General features: G+C 42.5%; 1 protein-coding gene across 1 annotated transcript in view; it reads right to left on the bottom strand.

Annotated features, from left to right (window-relative positions):
* LOC138429540 (cytochrome P450 3A24-like) overlaps positions 1-25,154 on the bottom strand; it is a 71,194-nt gene that overhangs the window by 43,480 nt on the left and 2,560 nt on the right. Inside the window, exons 2-4 of the mRNA XM_069571185.1 lie at positions 16,364-16,692; positions 10,223-10,316; positions 6,010-6,062 (exon numbers count right to left, since the gene is read on the bottom strand). Of these exons, the coding sequence (XP_069427286.1) occupies positions 6,010-6,062; positions 10,223-10,316; positions 16,364-16,434 (218 nt within the window). The 5' untranslated portion in view covers positions 16,435-16,692. The remainder of the gene's footprint in view (positions 1-6,009; positions 6,063-10,222; positions 10,317-16,363; positions 16,693-25,154) is intronic.

Consider the following 25,154-nt stretch of genomic DNA (forward strand, 5'->3'; position numbering starts at 1 on the left):
TTGACTAGACAGATCTTTGTTGGCAAAGTAATGTCTCTGCTTTTCAATATGCTGTCTAGGTTGGTCATAACTTTTCTTCCAAGGAGTAAGCATCTTTTAATTTCATGGCTGCAATCACCATATGCAGTGATCTTAGAGCCCCCCAAAATAAAGTCTAACACTGTTTCCACTGTTTCCCCAACTATTTCCCATGAAGTGATGGGACTGGATGCCATGATCTTCGTTTTCTGAATGTTGAGCTTTAAGCCAACTTTTTCCACTCTCCTCTTGCACTTTCATTAAGAGGTTTTTTAGTTCCTCTTCACTTTTTACCATAAGGGTGGTGTCATATGCATATCTGAGGTTATTGATATTTCTTCCAGCAATCTTGATTCCAGCTTGTGCTTCTTCCAGCCCAGCGTTTCTCATGATGTACTCTGCATAGAAGTTAAATAAGCAGGGTGACAATATACAGCCTTGACGTACTTCTTTTCCTATTTGGAACCAGTCTGTTGTCCATGTCCAGTTCTAACTGTTGCTTCCTGACCTGCATATAGGTTTCTCAAGCGGCAGGTCAGGTGGTCTGGCATTCCCATCTCTCTCAGAATTTTCCACAGTTTATTGTGATCCACACAGTCAAAGGCTTTGGCATAGTCAATAAAGCAGAAATAGATGTTTTTCTGGAACTCTCTTGTTTTTTCCATGATCCAGCAAGATGTTGGCAATTTGATCTCTGGTTCTTCTGCCTTTTCTAAAATCAGCTTGAATATCTGGAAGTTCATGGTTCACGTATTGCTGGCCTGGCTTGGAGAATTTTGAACATTACTAGCATGTGAGATGAGTGCAATTGTGCAATAGTTTGAGCATTCTTTGGCATTGCCTTTCTTTGGGATTGGAATGAAAACTGACCTTTTCCATTCCTGTGGCCACTGCTGAGTTTTCCAAATTTTCTGGCAAATTGAGTGCAGCACTTTCACAGCATCATCTTTCAGGATTTGAAATAGCTCAACTGCAATTCCATCACCTCCACTAACTTTGTTCATAGTGATGATTTTTAAGGCCCACTTGACTTCACATTCCAGGATGTCTGGCTCTAGGTGAGTGATCATACCATTGTGATTATCTTGGTCATGAAGATCTTTTTTTTACAGTTATTCTGTGTATTTTTGCCACCTCTTCTTAATATTTTATGCTTCTTTTAGGTCCATGCCATTTCTGTCCTTTATCGAGCCCATCTTTGCATGAAATGTTCCCTTGGTATCTCTGATTTTCTTGAAGAAATCTCTAGTCTTTCCCGTTCTGTTGGTTTCTCTATTTCTTTGCATTGATCGCTGAGGAAGGCTTTCTTATCTCTTCTTGCTATTCTTTGGAACTCTGCATTCAGATGCTTTTTTGCATTTCTTTTCCATGGGGATGGTCTTGACCCCTGTCTCCGGGTACAATGTCACGAACCTCCGTCCATAGTTCATCAGGCACTCTATCTATCAGATCTAGTCCCTTAAATCTATTTCTCTCTTCCACTGTATAATCATAAGGGATTTGATTTAGGTCATACCTGAATGGTCTAGTGGTTTTCTCTACTTTCTTCAATTTAAGTCTGAATTTGGCAATAAGTTCATAATCTGAGCCACAGTCAGCTCTGTGGGGTCACCATTAACCCTACCATAGAGCCTGTAGACCCCAGGGCTGGGTCACCTCAAACCAAACAACCACCTGAGCAAGGCCTTGCCCACCAGAGAAAGACCCAGTTTTTCCCACTGCCAGTCCCTCACATGAAGAAGCTTACACAAGCCTCTTGGCCTCAGCCATCAGAGGGAAGACAGAAGCAAGAAGCACAATGCAGCAGCTAAAACAAAAACCATATTACAGAAAGTTAATCATGATGTGAAAAGATGCTCAGTATCACTCATTATTAGAGAAATGCCAATCAAAACTACAATGAGATATCACCTCACACAGGTCAGAATGGCCCTCATCAAAAAGTCTTCAAACAACAAATGCTGGAGACGGTGTGGAGAAAGGGGAACACTCTCGCACTGTTGGTGGGAATGTAAATTGATACAGTCACTATGAAAGACAGTATGGAGATTCCTTTAAAAACTAGGAATAAAACATGACCCAGCAATCTCACTCCTAGGCATATACCCTGAGGAAACCAAAATTGAAAAAGACACATGTATCTCATTTTCATTGCAGCACTATTTACAATGTCTAGAACATGAAAGCAACCTAGATGTCCATCGACAGATGATTGGATAAAGAAGTTGTGGTACATATACACAATGGAATATTACTTGGCCATAAAAAGGAATGCCTTTGAGTCAGATGTAATGAGGTGGTTGAACTAGAATTTATCATACAGAGTGAAGTAAGTCAGAAAGAGAAAGATAAATATCGTACACTAATGCATATATACGGAATCTAGAAAAATGATACTGAAGAATTTATTCATAGGGCAGCAATGGAGAAAAAGATATAGAGAATAGACTTATGGACATGGGGAAAGAGGAGGAGAGGGTGAGATGTATGAAAAGAGTAACATGGAAACTTACATACCACATGTAAAATAGATGGCCAACAGGAATTTTCTATATGGCTCAGGAAACTCAAATAGGGTCTCTGTATCAATCTAAAGGGGTGGGATGGGGAGGGAAATGGGAGAGGGGTTCAGGAGAGAGGGGATATATGTATGCTGTTGCTGCTGCTAAGTTGCGTCAACTGTGTCTGACTCTGTGTGACCCCATAGATGGCAGCCCACCAGGCTCCTCTGTCCCTGGGATTCTCCAGGCAAGAACACTGGAGTGAGTTGCCATTTCCTTCTCCAATGCATGAAAGCGAAAAGTGAAAGTGAAGTCATTCAGTCGTGTCCGACTCTTAGAGACCCCATACTTATGGCTGATTCATGTTGAGGTTTGACAGAAAACAACAAAATTCTGTAAAGCAATTATCCTTCAATAGAAAAAAAAATTTTTAATTAATTTAACTGGGAGTCCAGGACAGCTATGCTACTGTACTTGCCTAAGGAACCACCACCAAGGATGCTACCAGGGAAGGCATAATGCTAAATAACCTCTGGAAGTGCAGACATCCATCCATATTGGTACTCAGGACAGAGCCAGAGCCTCTGACATCTTGCCATGGGGACTGAGAGCATGCTCACAGCTGCTGTGTGCACAGTGACTGTCTGCATCTGTGTTGAGCTGCTGGGAAGCTATCGGAGTGACTGATGCCATGGTGTCTTGTACTAGTGCTGCTTCAACAGATAGCTAGTTGTCTGTGCTTGTCTTTCTCAATTATTGTTCCCTGAGACTCTACCAGGAGCAAATAAAAAGTGATTCTCCCTTTCTTCAAAAGAAAGAAAGAAAGAAAGTTAATCATGATGAAAAAGCAGAAACTTATATCCTAGATGAAGGGACAAGATAAAACCCCAGAAAAACAACTAAGTGAAGTGGAGATAGGCAACCTTCCAGAAAAAGAATTCAGAACAGTGATAGTGAAAATGATCCAGGATCTTGGGAAAAGAATGGAGGCAAAGATTGAGAAGATGCAAGAAATGCTTACTAAAGACCTGTAAGAATTGAAGAACAAACAAACAAACACAGGTGAATAACACACTGCTGCTGCTGCTGCTGCTAAGTCACTTCAGTCGTGTCCGACTCTGTGTGACCCCATAGATGGCAGCCCACCAGGCTCCCCCATCCCTGGGATTCTCCAGGCAAGAACACTGGAGTGGGTTGCCATTTCCTCCTCCAGTGCATGAAAGTGAAAGGTGAAAGGGAAGTCGCTCAGTCGTGTCCGACTCTTCACGACCCCATGGACTGTAGCCTACCAGGCTCCTCCATCCATGAGATTTTCCAGGCAAGAGTACTGGAGTGGGGTGCCATCGCCTTCTCCAGAATAACACACTAGAAGGAATTAATAGCAGAATGACTGAGGCAGAAGAACAGATAAATGACCTGGAGGACAGAATGGTAGAAATCTCTGCTGTAGAACAGAACATAGGAAAAAGAATGGAAAGAAATGAAGACAGCCTAAGAGACCTCTGGGACAACATTAAACACACCAACATTCATATTATAGGGGTCCCAGAAAGAGAAGAGAGAAAGAAAGGGCATGAGCAAATATATGAATAGAAAACAGCTGAAAACTTCCCTAACATGGGAAAGGAAATAATCAACCAAGTCCAGGAAGCACAGAGAGTCCCAGTCAGGATAAATCCAAGGAGGAACACACCAAGACACACAGTAATCAAACTGACAAAAATTAAAGACAGAGATAAAACATTAAAAGAACAAGGGGAAAATGACAACTAACACACAAGCGAACTCTCATCAGGCTATGAGTAGATTTCTCAACAGAAACTCTACAAGCTGAAGGGAATGGCATGATATATTTAAAGTGATGAAAGGGAAGAAATTACAACCAAGAATACTCTACCCAGAAAGACTCTCCTTCAGACTTTATGGAGAAATCAAAAGCTTTCCAGTCAAGCAAAAGTTAAGAGAATTCAGCACCACCAAACCAGCTTTACAACAAACGCTAAATGAATTTCTCTAGGCAGGAAACACAAGAGAAGGAAAAGACCTACAGAAAATAACCCCCAAACAATTAAGAAAATGGTAATAGAATCATTCATATCGATCATTATCTTAAAGGTAATGGATTACCTTAAATGTAAATAGATTAAAGACACTAACCAAAAGACATAGACTGGCTGGTTGGATGAAAACAGGTGCATGTATGCACTTCCACTTACTGCATCACTCTGCTTGACACACTCCCCCCCAAATTGTATGTAATTGTTTTATATTGTTTATTTAATCATGTTTCCATTATGGCAATTGTAATTATCTTTTATTTTTGTCTGACTGTTGATTGTGAAAACTGATAAACATCTTTTACTATTGTGATTATGATACTATTACTCACTTAATAACACTATATCTTGACTGGCCAACAGAAAAATAATAGAAGTCTATATCACCAAAACTAGGATCTAATAGGAAAACCTGTAATCACTTTTTAAAATCCAGATGCATATCAGAATTATCTTGAAACTTTCTGCAAAATACAAATGCTCTGGTATTGCTTTTTTTCCTCCAGAGCTCCACATGTTTCTAATGAGCAGTCATGTTTAAAAACAACTGGACTATATGATGATCTTTTACTTTTATCTAGTTTACTTCACTTTTTCTATTTCATATTCAGTGCTCCCATTTGGTTTAGTTTATGTTCTCCAGTTTTTCCATCTTTTCTTCTTTTTTTTCCTTTGATGTTCTTTCCTGAACCTTTATCAAGTGTAGTAGAAAGGCATTTGTATACTACATATAAATATGTATTATATATATATTTTAAAAAACATGAATTTTTGCCTAACTAAAAAAATTATGACATTTCAATTTTACTTGTTTGACTTAGTATGAGCAGAATACTAGATTTCTAATTAAAAAATAGACATGCAACAAGTGACAAAGGTTTATGGTATGAAATAGGGAACTATAGTCAATATCTTATAATAACATATGATGGGAAATAATTTTGAAAATAATATATGTGTATTTGTATAACCAAATCACTTTGTGTGCACATTGTAAATCAACTCTACTTCAATAAAATATATACATTTTAAAAAGAGAGAGAAACATGTGGGAAAGGGTCATAAAATACATTTATAGGCACATATTAGAATGTTCTGGAATAATGCATTTTATGCAATTAAAGGCAACCTAAGGAGAGAAAAAGTGGAAAAGGGGGGAAAGAGTGAGACACTGACAGAAAGTGATGCTAGGAGTCCCTGGGTGTCAAAGTCTGGAGAAAAATGATGACCTGTGACTCTCCAGGCTTGATTCAGACTGTGGACCTGCATACCTGGTGTCTTCTAGGATCTCTGGGCAAAAAAGTCTCCAAAGCTTTACAACAAATGACTTCACTCCAAGAAGCTCTGGAGTGAGACTGTCCTCTATACCAAGAGGAGAGGGAGAGTGGATAATTATACCAAATGTATCCAACAGAAGTTTCCAGAATACTCACCCCCAAATTTTCCCATACTTTTTAAAACATTCTTCATCAAACTCACACATACCCTGCAAGGAAAAACAAAATTATGTTATTAATATACTGTATTGAACCCTACCTCTAACTCACAAAACTATCATTTTTCACTGGCAGTTGGAGGGGAGTTCTTATTCACAAATGTCTTAAGGGAAAGGAGAGAAAATAGAGGAGATATTTGAAACTGACAATTTAAAATCACTCCTATTATACAGAGTGAAGTAAGCCAGAAAGAAAAACACCAATACAGTATACTAATGCATATATATGGAATTTAGAAAGATGGTAATGATAAGCCTGTATGCGAGACAGCGAAAGAGACACAGATGTATAGAACAGTCTTTTGGACTCTGTGGGAGAGGGAGAGAGTGGGATGATTTGGGAGAATGGCATTGAAACATGTATAATATCATATATGAAATGAATCGCCAGTCCAGGTTTGATGCATGATACTGGATCCTTGGGGCTGGTGCACTGGGATGACCCAGAGGGATGGTACGGGGAGGGAGGTGGGAGAGGGGTTCAGGATGGGGAACATGTGTATACCTGTGGCGGATTCATGTTGATGTAGGGCAAAACCAATACAATATTATAAAATAATTAACCTCCAATTAAAATAAATAAATTTATATTAAAAAATAAATAAAATCACTCCTAAATATTCTTTGAATATTATAGATACTAAAACACTTACCCCTGTCAATGAATACTACTTACTCCTTGTCTTTCTGAAGGCTTTTCCTTGTGTATGTGTTGTCTAAAATCCTTTCATCTCTAATCCCCCATGGACATGTGAGAAAACTGAAGCTGAGAGACGTAAGAGTTTCCTACACACTCTTTCATCTCCTAGTTAAGCAGCCTTTTCATTTATCTCATGCGAATTCTAACAGAATAAGGAAGTTAAAGCGCCAGTGATGTTTTTTAATCTCACAGATTTAAATAAGTCTAAGGAGTGTGTGCTGAATGAGAGACTGAGTGAGTGAGTGAGTGAGTGAGTGAATGACAAAGTGGACTTGCCTTCTAGTTTTCCAGCTCAACCCAGAAAAAATGGGAAGATGCCACAACTACACAAAGGACAATGCGGTTTACATGCCTGGCCTGAGTTTTTCCTTCTATAACTTAAAAGAAAAAAAAAAAGCCTTTTGCTAAGTTTCTATTGTGATATTCGAACTGTGGTGTTGGAGAGGACTGTTGAGAGTCCCTTGGACTGCAAGGAGATCAAACCAGTCAATCCTAAAGGAAATCAACCATGAGTATTCATTGGAAGGACTGATGCTGAAGTTGAAGCTCCAATGCTTTGGTCACCTGATGCAACAAGCTGACTCATTGGAAAAGAACCGATACTGGAGAAGTGGGCAACAGATGATGAGATGGTTGGATGGCATCACTGACTCAATACATCAGTTTGAGCAAACTCCAGGAGATGGTGAAGGACAGGGAACCCTGGTGTGCTTCAGTCCATGGGGACACAATTGAGCGACTGAACAACAAACAACGAAGCAAACGAAGTTCTCAGAAATGTGGGGTTTTTAGGTGCATCTACTAAGAAGTTCATCTCAGAAAGGTTGATAGGAAATTGCTGCTTCTTCAGATGGAAAAATATTCAGGAAGTTATTAGGCAGTAATGAGATAATGACAATCTCAGTTGGGAGAATTGGGATCTAAGAAACAATCCTTATGTCTGCTGGAAAGGAAATCTGAGTCAGACAGCAGCTGGCACACAGGGCTCTGCCTGTGGACAGCTGGACATAGTTCACGACCTTCAGCTGAGGGACCAGGCCCTGGGGGAATCATCAGAGCATGATGAATATTAAGATTCAGCCAGAATTCACAGTCCATCTGCTATCTGGTACATTCCCTCCAGTTAAATTAAACATTAAATTAAATTTTTAATAATTTTTTCAAATCATATCCTTTCTAGTGAATTTGCATATGTGATTCTGTCTTATTTTTAAAAACTCCACAACTTGTTTGGTCATTAAATATCTGAAGCAAATAGACAACCACCACGTTGCCTCAGTTACACTCATTCCCTGCTCAAACTAATCTGTGAGGTGCCTGCTCTGAAGGCACAGAAAAAGTAGAAAGCTTTTGTTCCATCTCTCAAATCCCAAAAGATGTCATGTGTAGCAAGAGGTAGAGCAGAAAATGGAAAAAAAACCCAAAAACTGCAGGCATTAGCAGTTCCTGAGAGAATCCAAGTATGTGCAAATTACCTGATATGTTAAAAACTAAAGTGTCCTGCCAGGAGCCAGCGTGAGGAACTCCGCCCGTGGCAAAGGTCATGAGGAAGGAGGCTTGGCATTACACAAAGGCGGGATCGAGCCTCAGGAGACCCCCTGTTCCCGAGCATCTACCCCCAAAACCAGAGTCTGCCTACTTTACTGCTTTATGCTCTCACCTACACCTCTGACTTTACAGGGGGCTGTCCTCCACCACCTCTCTCAGGAAGGAGCTAACTTACAGCTCCTGTCAATAAAAATTCCTGGGCGTGACAAGAGTGTTTCAACTTACAAACTCCTCTGAAGGTTCTCTAGCCTGCCTGAACAGGTTCATCCGGCCACATGTGATTATTCACAGCCTCCCAACCGTGAGAGGCACGAGATGCTTTAAACTTTCTAAATACAGATTCTTTTGAGAAGTTAGAAAATTATTAGTATAGTATAGTGGGTTGATTAGGAATTATATTGGTGAAGGGTTTTTCATTTGTTGAGCCAATATTTGCTGCTAAATCTCCATATTCCCTGCCCTTATAATGAATATAACTAGCATATAGGATAAATAAGTATTAACCTTTGTCTGGTTATATTCTTTGTCCATTTTTTATTTAAGCCTTAGTGATTTTTGCTCTTTGACTGTAAGATGTTTTTAAATAACAGCTCTTCTTAATCTGATGCCAAATATTTCTCCTTTATTTGATTTTTATTTTATGTTTAAAATATTTAGAAATAATATTTTTATGTAATCAAAAAAAAGTATTAACCTTTAAGATTAATCATGTTAAACCTTATGCTAAGTAAATTCCTTTCTTAATTGTAACCCACTACACTCTCACCCTATAGGAATCCAACTTTATCTGGTACCTTCGGAGGGTGGCGCCTGGTTTAAGAAAAAATCACCCCTGGAAAAAATAAGTTTTCTGGTTGACTGACCATTATCAGAAAGGGGTATAAAATGTCAGCAGGCCTCATGGCCAGAAGATGATGTAAAACCCCTAAAACCTTTGTATACATTTATATGAAGCACCTGATTTTGACAAGGGTCAGTTCTGCTGACCCTGTGTGACTCTGTATTCTATCTCTATGTGTAACAAAAAGTATATAAGCAAACCTGAAAATAAAGAAAACGGATCAGTTTCTGGAAAGACTGATTCCCCCGTGTCGTTCTTTCTTGTTCTCCGTTTTTCTGGCTAAATTCCCATCTGTAGCGTGGGTACTTGCCAAGTCTGCTAATTTTGCCCTGGCTTCTAAGACCCATGCAAGAGAGAGCCCAAGGCAGGGCACCCTCCGCTACTCAAGTGGGTGCCAGTGGCCTACGTAAGTGGTGCAAACCTCTTGTCTCGAGGTTTTATTGGTATTCCACGTAAACCAAGTTATTCAGCTTCTTTTTCTCCACTAATTTTCCTACTACACTATTCTTTTCTAATCTCTCTTTATATTTCTAATTAAATAGCTTTTTCCTAGGACACTGATTCTGTCTCCCCTTCAAATTACCCTAGATCCACCAGGGCTGGACCCCAGCAGTGTCCAAGCAATTAAGGAGGAAAGGGACAAAAGGGTACCCAGAGCTTATGCTACCAACAAGGCACATCCAACACTAGTGTATGCAGCATAATGAGCCAAAACCAGGCATCCCTTCATGCTTTCCTCCTGACAATTAGTAGGGCTGGGCCTTGCTGGGAGTCTGCACCTGGCAGAAAGAAGATCCTCTCCACAAAGCTTACAAGATGGAACTTCAAGTCCTGTGCTGACTCAGCCAAGAGAGCTCGACTGTCTGAGGAGGCAAACTTGAGGCTCCTGAAAGCTGACAATAGAGGCCTCGGGTAAAAAGGTCATGTGTGGTGGGGTCTATGATGCCATTTCTGGGAAGTAAGAAAACTCTCAACTGCCTCCTGAGGAGAATTTTTACTATGGAACTCAGCTGGGATTTGCAACCATAAGAAGCAAAAAAAGGGACATCAAGCAACACGCACCTTTCGGTAGGACAGAACGTTTCCAAAATAAGGTAGAGGTCTTGGCCCAGGAACTCCCAACTTCTTGAAAAGCCCATAGGAATACGTTCCATATCTATGAATTGAGAGAGAAAATCCAGGTCACGGATTGTGGAATAAGTGCTGGAGCTGCCCAGTCACTAACTCGAAACTGGAACCATCAGCCTAGAGAGGTAATATATAGGTAATAAATAATAACAGCAATTCCAAAAGCAATAATTACTTTCACTCATCTTCTTTCCCTCCTCCATAGTGAGACCACAAATAGCAGCTGAAATCTTGATGGTCCCAATCCTAGAGTGGATGCTTGATAAATATTTACAATTTGAGAGCTCCTGGGAGGTTTAGGCTATAATTCCTCCAAAAAATTCATTCATATGTATTTAGTAAGTTGACTCTTTCATGACTTAGAAATTCTCATTCTAAGTACACAGGGGAATTTTTTTTTTCCTGTCTCAAACATGAGATTTTGGATAACTGCATTCACCCGAGCATAACATGGCATTGTTCTTATACTTATCCTTTTCCTTCCCTTTATGCTGTTGTTGTTGTTTAGTCACTCAGTCATGTCTGACTCTTTGTGACCCCATGGACTGAAGCATGCCAGGCTTCCCTGTCCTTCACCATCTCCTGGAATTTGCTCAAATTCATGTCCATTCAGTCAGTGATGCCATCCAACCATCTCATCCTCTGTCACCCTCTTCTCCTCCTGCCCTCAATCTTTCCCAGCATCAGGGTGTTTTCCAAGGAGTCAGTTCTTTGCATTGGAGCTCCCGCCACGATCTGACCTCATTTTAAGATCTGATTCTTCTTAACTCTGTCTTCACAAGCAGGCATTAAAATAAGCACTGCTTTTTATTTTAATTAAAATAATATTAGTTTATTAAGCATAACTTGCTTTATTATTTAATTGCAATTCAGTTCAGTTCAGCCACTCAGTCCTGTCCGACTCTTTGCAACCCCATGGACTGCAGCATATCAGGCCTTCCCTGTCCATCACCAACTTCCGGAGTTTACTCAAACTCATGCACATTGAGTCAGTGATGCCATCCAACCATCTCATCTTCTGTTGTCCCCTTCTTCTCTCGCCTTCAATCTTTCCCAGCTTCAGGGTCTTTTCCAATGAGTCAGTTCTTTGCATCAGGTGGCCAAATTATTGGAGTTTCAGCTTCAGCATCAGTCCTTCCAATGAATATTCAGGACTGATTTCCTTTAGGATTGTCTGGTTGGATCTCCTTGAAGTCCAAGGGACTCTCAAGAGTCCAACACGACAGTTCAAAAGCATCAATTCTTTGGTGCTCAGCTTTCTTTATAGTCCAACTCTCACATCCCCACATGACTACTGGAAAAACAATAGCTTTGACTAGATGGACCTTTGTTGGTAAAGTAATGTGTCTGCTTTTTAATATGCTGTCTAGGTTGTTCATAGCTTTTCTTCCAAGGAACAAGCATCTTTTAATTTCATGGCTGCAGTCACCATCTGCAGTGATTTTGGAGTCCAAAGAGATCCATTGTTTCCCCATCTATTTGCCATGAAGTGATGAGACCAGATGCCATGATCTTAGTTTCTGAATGTTGAGTTTTAAGTCAGCTTTTTCACTCTCCTCTTTCACTTTCATCAAGAGGCTCTTTAGTTCTTCTTTGCTTTCTGCCATAAAGGTGGTGTCATAAGGGTGGCAATATGTTTTTACAAATTAATTATCTAAACAATTAAAATGAGCCAGTTAGCATCACTGCCCCAAACATGGGAAATGCAAACTTAATGGTTATTATAGTACACATAGATTTGAATTACATCAGTGGTTGTGTAAATGCTTAACACCTGGAGCTAAAAAAGGAACTATATTTTGCCTACCTACCTGAGTCAATTATATGATATCTATGAGTATATCTGGGCTTCCAAGGCAGCTCAGTCACAAATAATCTTCTGACCAATGCAAGAGACCTGGGAGATACTGGTTTGATCCCTGGCATAGGAAGGTCCCTGGAGGAGAAAATGGCAACCCACTCCAATACTCTTGCCTGGAGAATCCCATGGACAGAGGAGCCTGGTTGGCTACAGTCCATAGGGTTGCCAATAGTCAGACATGACTGAAGCAACTTAACAAGGACACACAAGCCAAGTGCAAATCAACTGAATTAAGAGTATTTTTTTTTAAATTTAAAACTTTTTCACCCGTTAACAAAATATATTCTTTATACTCATTTTTCACTCCATTCTTATCTTTCCTATCAGTAAGTGATCAGCTTAATATGCTCAGTGTCTATTTTCTGTATGTGTTCTTAGAAAATATATAATCATGCCTCATGTGCAGATGCTTTTATTTACTCTCTACCATTTTTTTTTTTTACTGCACTGAACAGTATGCAGGACATGCATTATCTTTGTTCCCAGACCAAGGGATCAGACTTGGGCTCTTGGCAGTGAGAGTGAAAAGTCCTAACCTTTGTACCACCAGGGAATTCTCTCTTTATTTTTTATTTTGAGATAACAGTACATTCATAAGAATTTATAAGAAATAGTACAGAAAGATCTCATTTACTCTTAACCCAGTTCCACCCAGTGGAGACATCTTTAAAAACTATACAGTAACCCAACACATACACACACACCCAGGTACAGCTTTGCAGTCTATGGTTTGTTACCCATGGTCTATGTGGTTAACATATTGGTCTAAAAATATTAAGTGGAAGATTCCAGAAATAATTTATAAGTTTTAAATTGTGCATTGTTCTGAGCAGCATGATGAGATTTTGCTCCATCTGACAAAATGTGAACCATCCCTTTCTTCAGTGCGTCATGCCTGTTAGTCACTTAGTAGCTGACTTAATCATCAGATCAACTGTCATGGCATCATCAGTGCTTGTGTTCAACTCTTATGCTGTGATGGTTGAATTCTTGAAGCACAGTGTTCTTATCTGTAGAATGAAAACTGTGCTCAAGTCTTCCATTACCATCATAGAAACTGAGTACCTTTCAGCTACACCCATGGCTCTGTCGTCAGGCAGTTTGGTTGATTTGGACTACAAAGAAGGATGATTGACCCTTATGTTCCCTGAAACTGTAGAAATGACCCAATGACTAAAGGATCCATTTCCAGACCATTCCCCACCTCATGGCATCTGGTCCTCCAACCAGTGATACTCACCAGCTAAGAACAGTGCCCCAGGTACACTCATTTTCCTGAAGATGCTCAATCACAAAGCAGCTAGATTACTGCCTCTGACTTCAACTATCTTATAAACCAACTGAGGCTGGCACTCCCCATAGCAGGCCTGCCTGTAGGTTATCCTTCGTGTATTATGTGTGCAAGCCCATGACTCAGGGTTCTAGATCTTTACAAGTCTGCTCACTCTAGTGTTACTGAGAGATGATAGAGCATGGGAAAAGAGAGGCTGAGGGAAGAGGCCGCCATCAATGGTTTACCCATGAACTTGCTAGACCTCCAAGGCTAACTCTGTAGAGGCAAATTAGTAAGGTATGGCTGAAAAGCAGGCTGTGTATAAATGGTTCAAAATGCCCGAAAGGCACTTTTACCAGTCTTCAGTAACTTTCCCGTGGAGGCAAAAGACACTTTGTATGACCAAAAATGAGTGGCCATAGACTGTTCCAGAATATTGGATTAAGCTCCTGTCTCTCCTTCTTTTGAAGCTAGCCTTTAAGGTAGCAGAGGTTCAAATTTCTGTATAAATCCAGCAATCTTACAATATGTGATAAGAGAAACCCAAAAAATTTCGTGGCAGGACCTACGTTTGAAGTGCCCATGGACGTACTTTGGCCAAGCCGTGTTGGCAATATCTCTCTTTCCTCCAGAGCAAGTGGTAGAGGTGTGGGCACCAGCTGCCACAACCAAGGGGTGGCCTGTGCAATTCCCACCCCAGTTCCTTTCTATGTCTTCACAACCAAGGCAAAACTGGTTTCTGCTTCCGAACCTTCAGTTTGCTACATGAACCCAAAAGTGATGCCAAGCCATTGAGTGATCATGTTGGCAACACTGGTCCCACAGAAAGATCTGATGTAGTGTCTAACCTCACATGGTTCCACCAAGGCAGCAGGTGAACTGAGTGAATGCTTTGGTTTCTTTCTAGCTCCCCACTTTTTGGTACACTGATGCTTCTTTGGGTAAAAAGGAAGAGGCTAAAGATAAAGCCAATCATTTGCATAGTTTTTGCACTGCATCACCATACGACAGCCTCGCCTGCAGTGACTGATTCCTGGCTGCACCAGTACCTTCTCAGGCTACAGGGATGTTTGCTTGGTGGGGACACTAGCTAGTACCAGCCCCACTGTCAGACAGACCACACACAGTGTGACTTAGATTGTATCTTGTCCCCAGGCTTCAAGCAGATGAGATGCCAACCTTATGGACCTTGTGTGGGATCAGCTCTGAGAAGTATCTCTGAGAGGTCTGCTCTGAGGAATGAGGGATATTCTCCCCTCCATTCCAATCTCTTTCTGGATGCCTCTCACACCATCACTGGCTCCCAGCCATGTATACTCATCTGCCCTGAAGACTAAAATAGCTTGCTGGACATGCATATTGAAAAAGCTATATCACAGGAATATATTTATACACTAGATTCATATTCCAGGCATTATTCTAGAGGGTGAGTTTATTTACATACCTTTCTAGGTACTGGACAACAGTCCTCTTTTTATCCTTCAGGGGAAAAAAACATGCTGGAAATACTCATATCAATTTTTTAAATGAAGTGAAAGTTGCTCAGTCATGTCCAACTCTTTGGGATCCCCAACTAGACAGTCCATGGAATTCTCCAGGCCAGAGTACTGGACTGTACAGCTGTTCCCTTCTCTAAGGGATCTTCCCAACCCAGGGATTGAACCCCAGTCTCCCACATTGCCGGCAGCTTCTTTACCAACTGAGCTATCAGGGAAGCCCCAATTTTGGCAGTTTAATTTCATTCTATTTAGTACTAGATTCAACTATATAGAATGAAATTAAACTCTACCAATTAACTCTATAATATCAGACAGAAAATATGTTGCTGCAATACTTTGAATTACTAATATTTCTTTCAAAGAATTAAAATGAGGTTAATATTATTCATGTGCAGGTCATCATGATTTCCTATACTAAAGGAAAGTGAATTTGACATAGGGCTCATATGTGATTCGGAGGGGTATCTCTAAGCACTTGTTGAAAATAACTCCTCTCCCAACCTAATCCATGATACCAGATAGCCCACCACTTAAAGGAATTCTTCTGCTAGATGGTTTTGATGCATCCTCCTGTGCCATACTTAAAGAGGAAAAAGTGCTTTAAATCCAAATTGGACTCTGGGACTTGTGACAGCATAGGCTTAGCAGATTTTTATCACAGGGAAAATAAATTAGTACACTGATGCTAACCCTTCCAGAGATTAAAAGGTGAAAGAAATGAATATAATCTCAAGACTTCTGCCAAGTATCCCTAGATCTTAAGATTTCTCATTTGGGGCTCCATAGTTCTGCAGAGTACAGGGTGGGGGAATTGAGTCTTAGGAAAGGATGCCCTGAGGAGGGGCGCAGAAAGGCAGAAGGGCTGAGCATGACAAGAAGGGTGACTGGTCTTCAGGTCCCTACTAAAGTCTGGGTGCACCCAGTGCCTTGTGTACATAACACCAGGAAAGGAGGTTCCGGAGAAGGAACTCCTGAGTGACAAAGGGGACGATACTTCCTCATGTCTCTTACAGCAGGTACAGAATCCAAGTCAGAGAGAATGAAACAAAAACTCTCATTGCTCCTTGCCTCCAGGATTCCCAGCCATGGGGATCAGTGAGGACTATGCTGCACATGGGCCAGTTGTTTTTAATTTGCCCTTGATGGACTCTGGTTGACTACTCTAGGTCCATGCAAACTGGTAGTCAATCAGAGGGTCATTTACAGGAGCAAAGAATGTCACAAACCCTCCTAACTATGCTAACAGCAACTCGGGAGTAAAGCTAACTCCTTCAACAGATGTGGGTAAGATCAATAATAACCCATTTGGTGCCCATAGCACCCAATGCTTGAGCAACTTCCCCTCCATTTACTTTGAACTTTAAAAAACTAAGGGAACCCCCTTTCCTGCTTAGCACCCCAAGACCCAGGTTATAGAGGAGATAAGCCTGATGGTTACTCACAGATAGAGGAGCACCAGGCCGGTAGCCAGGAGAACCCAGGTTTCCACGGAAAAGCTTGGGATTAGCTCCATGGCCACTTTTCTTGGCGATTCCCTCCTCTGAGTTTCCTTTCAGCTGTGTGTGCTGCTCTCTGCCTGCCTCTGGAGCTTCTGTTCACATTAGGCGGAGATTCAGTGCGGCTGGGAGATTTATGTGCTTAGAAAGGAGGTGGAGCTGGAGCTGCAACCAACAGAAAGGCGACCTGGGCTCCACCTGCAGGAGCCCTCTCTGCCTTGGTAGTTGGCCAAGCATCACACGCACTTCAGTTTGACCTCCTTTGAGTTCATATTCTGTAGGACATCAATAAACAACTCAATCAGTGTTATCAGTAAGCCCAAAGGTTACAGAAACTCAAATAAAGCCACTGGCTTTAATTCTCCTCTAAACCTCCCTGTCTCTATGGCTGCCGGTAGTCCAAAATATTTGAAACTCTTCAGACAAGATGCTGGTGGTTTAGTCACTAAGTTGTGTCCAACTCTTTTGGGACCCCATGGACTGCAGCCCACCAGGCTCCTCTGTCCATGGGAATTCCCAGGCAAGAATATTGGAGTCGGGTGCCATCTCCTCCTCCATGGGGTCAAACAAGATAGCTGTGCTGATTGTTACTCATACAACTGTTTTCCTGCCTGGAAATGCCCCTGTGTCCCTTTTAGGCTCTTCATTATCCTTCAAAATGAAGCTCAGACAGAACATCTGTGTTAGACTCTTCCCTAACCAACCTCCTTGAGCAGATATAACCATTTCCTTCTCTGGGGATTTCTGTCCCCTGAAAATCCATCTCCTGCGCCATGTTTGGTTTTCACACCTAGTGCCTTCAGTGGATGGAGACTTGGGCACCTACTGGGTACTAGCCAGGGTCATGCCCCAGGTACCTAGCAGAGTGCTTTCTGCAGAGTGGGTATCCAGAAATGTAGATGGAATTGAGTTGGTAGAGGTAAGGGCACTAGGCACCTGTGTGCCCTCTCCCTGTGGCTCTTTGGTGACCACAGCATCTTCCTGAATGGTTAACACAACAAGAGGGCCTGGCTGGGCCTTGGTCACTGCCTCTGGACTTTCAGGAGGCTCCATTAGGATCTCGTTGACAAGAGGGCCCAGAAGGAGAGGCAGAACATATAGGAGAGGGTGATGGCTGCACCAATGGCATCAATTCAGCTGATTCTGGACCCACCTCAAAAGCTCCTGCAAGTCAGATTCTAGATCAAAGAATGGTCACCTCTCTGGAAAGGCCACAATCCAAGATCAAAGGGTGTAAAGAGAGTGAGAGGAAAAAGCTGTCCAATGGCCAAGACGACCCCAACATCATTAGCCACCAGCTATGTGGCACATACAGCAACAGGACTCCAAAAAGACCCCATGAGGGCACGTTATCTCCGGGGAGTGTGGGGTGTGGGTGGGTCAGAACAGAGGGGTTCCCACTTGTGGACGCATAGGGAATTTGGGGGCTTCCGAAGTGTTGCTGGTGGTAAAGAACCCACTTGCCAATATAGGAGACCTGAGAGACACAGATTCGATCCCTGGGATGGGAAGATCCCCTGGAGGAGGAAATGGCAACCAGCTCCAGTATTCTTGCCTGGAGAATCCCATGGCAGAGGAGCCTGGAGGGCTACAGTCCACAGGGTCACAGAGAGTTGGACACGACTGAAGAAACTTAGCATGCAGAGCACAGGGACATTTTATTGGATAACAAGGAGCTGATACAGAGGAGGCCTAGAGTAGCAGTTGCTATCACCTGCTGGAGGCCTCCCCCTGCTGCACTTAAGTTGCTTTAATCATATCTGACTCTGTGACCCATGGGCTGTAGCCCGCCAGGCTCCTCTGTCTATGGGATTCTCCAGGCAAGGGTACTGGAGTGGGTTGCCATGCCCTTCTTCAGGAGATCTTCCCAACCCAGGCATCCAACCAGCGTCTCTTATGTCTCCTGCATTGGCAAGCTGGTTCTTTATCACAAGGGGCACCTGGGAAGCCCAGGCATCCACGTAACCCTGCTGAATTCCTGATGGGACCAGTATGAGGGCTGAGCATCAAGAAATTACAATGGCTCATTATCAGCACTCTGAGCCAAGTCCTGTGTCTGCTTGGCCTCGGTAACCATGGATAATGTGAAAAACAAAATCTCAAAGGTTCTTAAAACTTAATAGAAACACAAGGCATGTAAGCTGTGTTTGTGCGCTTCCTTCTCCCTTTATCCTGTCTCACTTTCTCTCCTTCTGCAGAAAGCGATACTCATCTCTTGCTAACTTTGGCCTGAGAGTCCCCAGGGCTGTCCTAATTAGCCCGTGTGGGTGGAAGTCTTATTAGTAAAGTGCAGTAAGTCCCAACTATGCCTCCTGCCCTATTTTACTTCCTTGGGAGCTTGTCATGGAGCATGAAATTTCTGTCATCATAGTTTTTCATCTTTGGTTTCAGGCTTCCTCCAGGAGGTCCCTGTTAAAATCCACAGCTTCCACTGAGAATTATAATGTTTGAACACATCTGTTTATCTGTCCATTGCTTCAGTTCAAGCGGGTGACTGTCAGGTGCTGGTACTGTGCTGTGGCCTAGAAGCTATACAGTCCTGTCCCTTGGGGGCAGCCTCTCAGTAGAGGAAGTGAGACACACAGCTGAGCTCAGTATGGGGCATACCTTTTGGAGTCTTTGGGGGAAATGGAGCCCTAGAGAGAGGCAGCAAAGGAGAGAAATGGATGAAAGCTTGAGTATCAACAAAGGACAGACCTGGGAAGCTGGAAGAGGATCCCCAGGGAAAACGAAGTGAAAGTGAAAGTCGCCCAGTCGTGTCTCTTTGCCACCCCATGGACTATACACAGTCCATGAAATTCTCCAGGCCAGAATACTGGAGTGGGTAGCCTTTCCCTTCTCCAGGGGATCTTCCCAACCCAGGGATAGAACCCTGATCTCCCGCATTGCAGGTGAATTCTTTACTGTCTGAGCCACCAGGGAAGCCCAAGAATACTGGAGTGGGTAGCCTATCCCTTCTCCAGGGGATCTTCCCAACCCAGGAATTGAACCAGGATCTGCTGCATTGTAGGCGGATTCTTTACCAACTGAGCTATCAAGGAAGCAAGTCAGACAGAAAGCCTGAGTGATTTTGATACATTTCTGCCCCTTTTAGTGCCTTCTCTGGGTACCTTTGGGTTTTCCCTGGTGGCTCAACTGTAAACAATCTGCCAGCAATGCAGGAGACCCAGGTTTGATCCCTGGGTCAGGAAGATCCCCTAGAGAAAGGAATGGCTACCCACTCCAGTATTCCTGCCTGGAGAATCCCATGGACAGAGGAGATTGATGGACTCCTGTCCATGGTGTCGCAAAGAGTGGGGTACAATTGAGCAACTAAGCACGTACACACACTGGGTACCTTTAAGGAGGGTCATGCTAACATCTCCCATGTACGTATATAGAAAGTGAAACTCAGTGACTGCAAATGGCTTCCCAACAGCTATTGATCAAAACATGTTATAAATAATATGAAGAAAGATGGCAAGTGTTCTGCTCTGAAATGTCAATATTCAAAGTCTGCAGTTTCATGATGAGGGTCACTGTGAAATAGTGAGACTCAAGGCTGAAGCAGCAATTTGGTTAAAAGTTCGGCTCCTATCTCCATGTCTAACCCTGCCCAGGGGCTCCCTCCATGGGTCTCCAGAATCAAGGACTTCATCTCACCTCAGGAGAAACAAGGACAGATGTTTGTCATGACAGGTGCTTGTCACATGTGTATACTCCCCACTAAGAGGAACACAAAGTACATCCCCCAGGAAGAGATTACAGTGTTCTCTGGTAACTACTGACAACTTGATTCACTCAGCTAAACCCACAGCCTTTCTTATTCTTCTTGGAAACAAATTCCTTATGGAAACTACATACTTTCACCTTCCTCCAAAATGCATATGCCAATATGATGGTTTTCTCATTAAGCCTTACACACCATCACCTTCCCAATTCACCTCAGGGCCTGGTCCAGCTGGTTGGAATCTATCCCAGGGGCAACAGTCTAGTCAAGTCCTGAGAAAAGTGTGTAGCCAGAGCCACGTCCTAGCAAAGGCAAATGGCCTGCTCTGCAAAGGGAAATAATAGAAGGCGTGATCTTTGTGCCCTTCATTCCACAACCAGACACACTTGGCTTGAAAAATCTCACTTACGAAGACCGTGAAGGAAGACGTGTGTGCCTGAAGAGCACCCCACACCTCACGTCTCTCATCTGGTCATTTGTGTACCGGCGGCCTCGGCATGGTCAAAGCTCTGTCCCGAGTACTTCATGTGCAGATGGGACTAAGAGCCAGATATTACTCAGGTGGAAGATAGAAATAGACAATTATAGTACTGCCAAGATAAACTAATTATACATGTTTTAGAAACACAGTGTCCTCATCAACGATGCATGGCTTATCTTTTCAGACCTTAGCAATCAGTCAGAGATGGAAATCAAAGAACACTCATGGAATCGGGCATTAGGCTCAGGTATCAGGAGAGGTGAGCAGGGTGTCAGGACCTCAGTGATGCAAGAGGACCCATCAGTCTGCTATTCCTCTCCTTTTAGAGGTGACTCCTCTTCTGGGAAGCCTGTCCTGACTTTCACTGGCTGAGAGAATTGCTCAGGGTATGAGGAGGCCGTATTTCTCTGGATTGATGTGTGTGTTAGTTTCCAATTTCACAGATCACGGGTCTGTAACCAGAGCTCTGCCCCAACACAGATAAGCAAGCCAGTCAGTAGGGGCTGGAATGAGGCAGTGGGATGTTCTTTCTGACCCACACATAACCCACCATGAAGAAACACACACACACACACATGTGCCCTTAAGCAGAAGCACTTCCATGGACTTCACAGCAAAGAGAAGAGAAAGACCTCATCATGGCCGCTCACATTCTACTCTATTCCTGAATTTCTCTTTCTTGACAAATGAATCACTAACATCTCTACCACACTGTACACCTTAGAAAGTTCTTTCACATCTCTCATTTGATTACCCTGAAAACTATGTGAGATAAGCAGTGTTGGGGTTATTTGATTCCCATTTTACAGATGTAAAAACAGAAGCTCAGGGTGGGGAAGAATCTTGCCCAAATATTGAACAATAAATGTAGGGTGTGGAGCTAGATCTTGTAATTCTAAATTGTGCCAGTGACATGCTTGCCTGGATTCCAAGAGGCCTCCTGAAATAACTTGGCAGATTGTGTCAACCTCTTATGGGATAAATATCTCCATCATGCTTCTACTGTTGTTATAAATGCTAGAGCTGTTTTAAGAGCTCTAAGAGAGAGAGCAGATGACTAAATCTTATGTATTCATGAACTCATGGTGTCAGCAGATAAAGGATGTTGCAAAAAGTCCTGACGTGTCACAATCAGAATCATCTGGGTTTCCAAGAAAGCAGGAAATGAAAGATGAATGAAACCAAGGAGTGAAAGAGGAATCAGAGGAGGTGGGCAAGTTTCAGAAGACCACGAGGAAGGGAACTAATGACACAGGAGGTGTAAAATGAAAGAAAAGATCAGCATCACAGGTTAGCTGCAAAAGAGGAGCAAAGTGTTGGCCGTCTCTCCTAATCAGTACAGTAACCTTCTAAGGAGTTTTATCTGACCCTAGACTGGCCTCACCCAGGAAATTCCCTACTCTGCCACCAGACAGAGCCCGGTAAAACATGAGTCATGCACCATTCCTATATTACTCAAATCTTTCCAACCACTTCCATCATCCACAGAATTAAACCCAAATGCCATGAGGCAGTTATTCAAGACCCATGTTGGATGTTTAGGTCACTTTCATACCTTGGTTATTGCAAACAGTTCTGCAATGAGTAAAGGGCTTCAAAGTAGCCCTTTCTTGAGATTAATGGCTAGAGGTAGAACTTTTGGATTTTATGGTAGTTTTCTTTCAGCTTTTTGAGGAATCTCCATGCTGCCTTCTACTGTGGCTGCACCAAGTTACATTCCCAGCAACAGTGCAGGAAAGTTCCCCTTTCTCCACATCATCGCCCACATTTGTTGTTTCTTGTCTCCTTGACAGTTTGTCGTTTGGACAGGTGTGAGGTGGTGTCTCATCAGGAGTGATGCTGAGCACATTTTCATGTGCCTGTTGCCATCTGTCTGTCATCTTTAAAATGTCTATTCAGGTTTTCTGCCCACTTTTTAATCAAGCTGTTTGGTTTTTTAATATTGACCTGGGGTATTACACTAAGAGAAATAGTCAGAAGGAAAAAAAAAAGAGACAAATACTGTATGACTTCACTTATATGTGGAATCTAAAACACAAAGTAGAATACAGAAAAAGACTATTACAAAAATGCAAAAAGATACAGAAAAAGACGCACAGATACAGAGAACAAACAGGTGGTTGCCACAGGGGGGGGCAGGCTGAAGGATAAACAAAATGGGTGAAGGGAATTCAGAGGCAGAGACTCCACGTAGAGAACACAGAAGTCACTGGGGTATAATGTTCACACAAGGAATATAGCCAATAATATTGTCACAAATTTATACGGTGCCAGATGCTTGCTGGTCTTACTAAGCTGATCAAATTGCAATGTATTAAAATATAGAATCATTATATTGCATGCCTGAAACTAAGTAACATTGTATGTTAATAAGAACTCAATTTCTTAAAATAATTTAAAAATAAATGAACAAATAAACGGTGAAAAAAAGATCTGTGTGCATCTGGCCACTGCTGACTTCTTCAGGCTTGTCTCAGTTCACTTCCCGTGCAAATATGATGTTTTAAGAAAATGGTATGATGTACTGTTCCCAAGCCCCCCAGACGACTGGTCTTGTGTCTACGCAACCATTCTTCCATCTGAAATGGGTCCAATCCATTTTCCATCGTGAATTCCTAGACTTCCTCTGGGAGTCAGCCAGGGCACCATCTTCCCCAGTGACCCTTGTCCTGAACATGTAGGTGGGGGGGAGGGTCCCACTTCTGCATGATCACAGTTCTCACAGTTATCACGTGGAAACATACTAACTCTCAGACCATGATATCCATTTAATTCATGTGCAGGGGGAATGTTAAAAACTACACAAGCCTGGGTGCACCTGAATATCTGAAATTCATGGGATGAAGTCAAATATAAGAAAATTGCATCTATTACTTTAATTGTTGCTAAGAATTGTGAAAAATATTAGCTGAAATATTAAAAGAAATAGCCTAGATCCTAGGGAACATAACTGAGCAAAACCAGCCAAAGAATAGAAAGCTAAACAGTCTCAAAATTCATTAAAAAAGTAAGTGGCAGTCAAATCTTCTTGCAAGGAAACATCACATTCAGAGACTTTTAAGGTAATCTTCAAGAAACACATATGTCTTAGCCTGCTTTCCCAAGAAAGAAGAGCTTGAAATACAGGCTTTCGTGGTACTGTCTTCTGGGGAATTTGATCCAGGGGAGAAAGAGTGAAGGAAAATACCAATCTGGTCAACATTTGATATCAAAAGCAACCAACTCTTCGATCAACTGACCATCTTCTGAGAGGCCATACGACCACTCAGAAGATGCAGCCCATCCAGGGGATTGAAGAGGGAAGAGGGTACTCACTGGTTTCCCTTTCCTTTTGGGAAAATGTTCTTCCCACAGGGAAGTAATTCTCTGAAACTTCTGTATTACAGAAGAATTGCTAGGTTGAGAGGCACAGTCAGGCTTCACTGCACAAATTCAGTTGGAATCTGGGCAATGATGGTCCCTGCACTTGTGGCACAAACAGGGACCAGGGCAGCTACACTAGTTCTCTATGCTGTCTAGCAGATTATCCCCAAATACAACCCCTTGAAACAAGCATTTACTGCATCACAGCTCCTTGGGCTGAGTTCAGATGTGGCTTACCTGGGTATCTCTGGCTCAAGCTTTCTCCTGCTATCAGGCTGGGCTGCCTCTCATCCAAAGTCTCACCTGGGGAAGGACCCACTTTCAGGTCCTCCAGGTGGTCTGGCAGGGTTCAGATCCTCACAAGCTCGAGGATTCAGTTCCTCACTGGCTGTGGCCCAGAAGCCCCTCAGATCTCTGCCACCGGTCTCTCCACAGAGCAGCTCCCAACATGACAGTCGCTTCCCCCAGAGGGAGGGAGTGAGAGGGGCACCCAATTAATATTCTACTCATCAGAAGCAAGTCGCCTATCCCAGCCTCACCAGTGGGAGGGGGTTAAATGGGGCATAAGTGCTAGCAGGCAGAGCCATTGGCGGCCAGCTGAGAGGATGTCATCGCAGAGGTGAAGCTAAGATTCTGAGTTGTCACATAAAATCAATTCAACCATGCCCGGATCACTCTATGAGGACAGTATGAACTTGATCCAAATAGGACAAAAGTGAGACAAGAAAGAAAGACTACATTTCACTCCCACTCACAGGCTTCAGCACAAAATTTCTGAGCAAAATAAAGCCAGTCAAATCCAGCAACAATGATACACCATGACCAAGTTGGATCTTCAAGGGATGGGAATACCAGACCATCTGACCTGCCTCCTGAGAAATTTCTATGCAGGTCAAGAAGCAACAGTTAGAACTGGACATGGAACTATAGACTGGTTCCAAATCAGGAAAGGAGTAGGTCAAGGCTATATATTGTCATCCTGCTTATTTAACATATTGTAGAGTACATCATGCAAAATGCCAGGCTGGATGAAGCACAAACTGGCATCAAAATTGCCAGGAGAAATATCAATAACCTCTGATATGCAGATGACACCACCCTTCTGGCAGAAAGTGAAGAACTAAAGAGCCTTTTGGTGACAGTGAAAGAGGAAAGTGCGAAAGCTGTATTAAAACTCAACATTC

Source organism: Ovis canadensis, chromosome 24 (assembly GCF_042477335.2).
Source record: "Ovis canadensis isolate MfBH-ARS-UI-01 breed Bighorn chromosome 24, ARS-UI_OviCan_v2, whole genome shotgun sequence".
Classification (NCBI taxonomy): domain Eukaryota; kingdom Metazoa; phylum Chordata; class Mammalia; order Artiodactyla; family Bovidae; genus Ovis; species Ovis canadensis.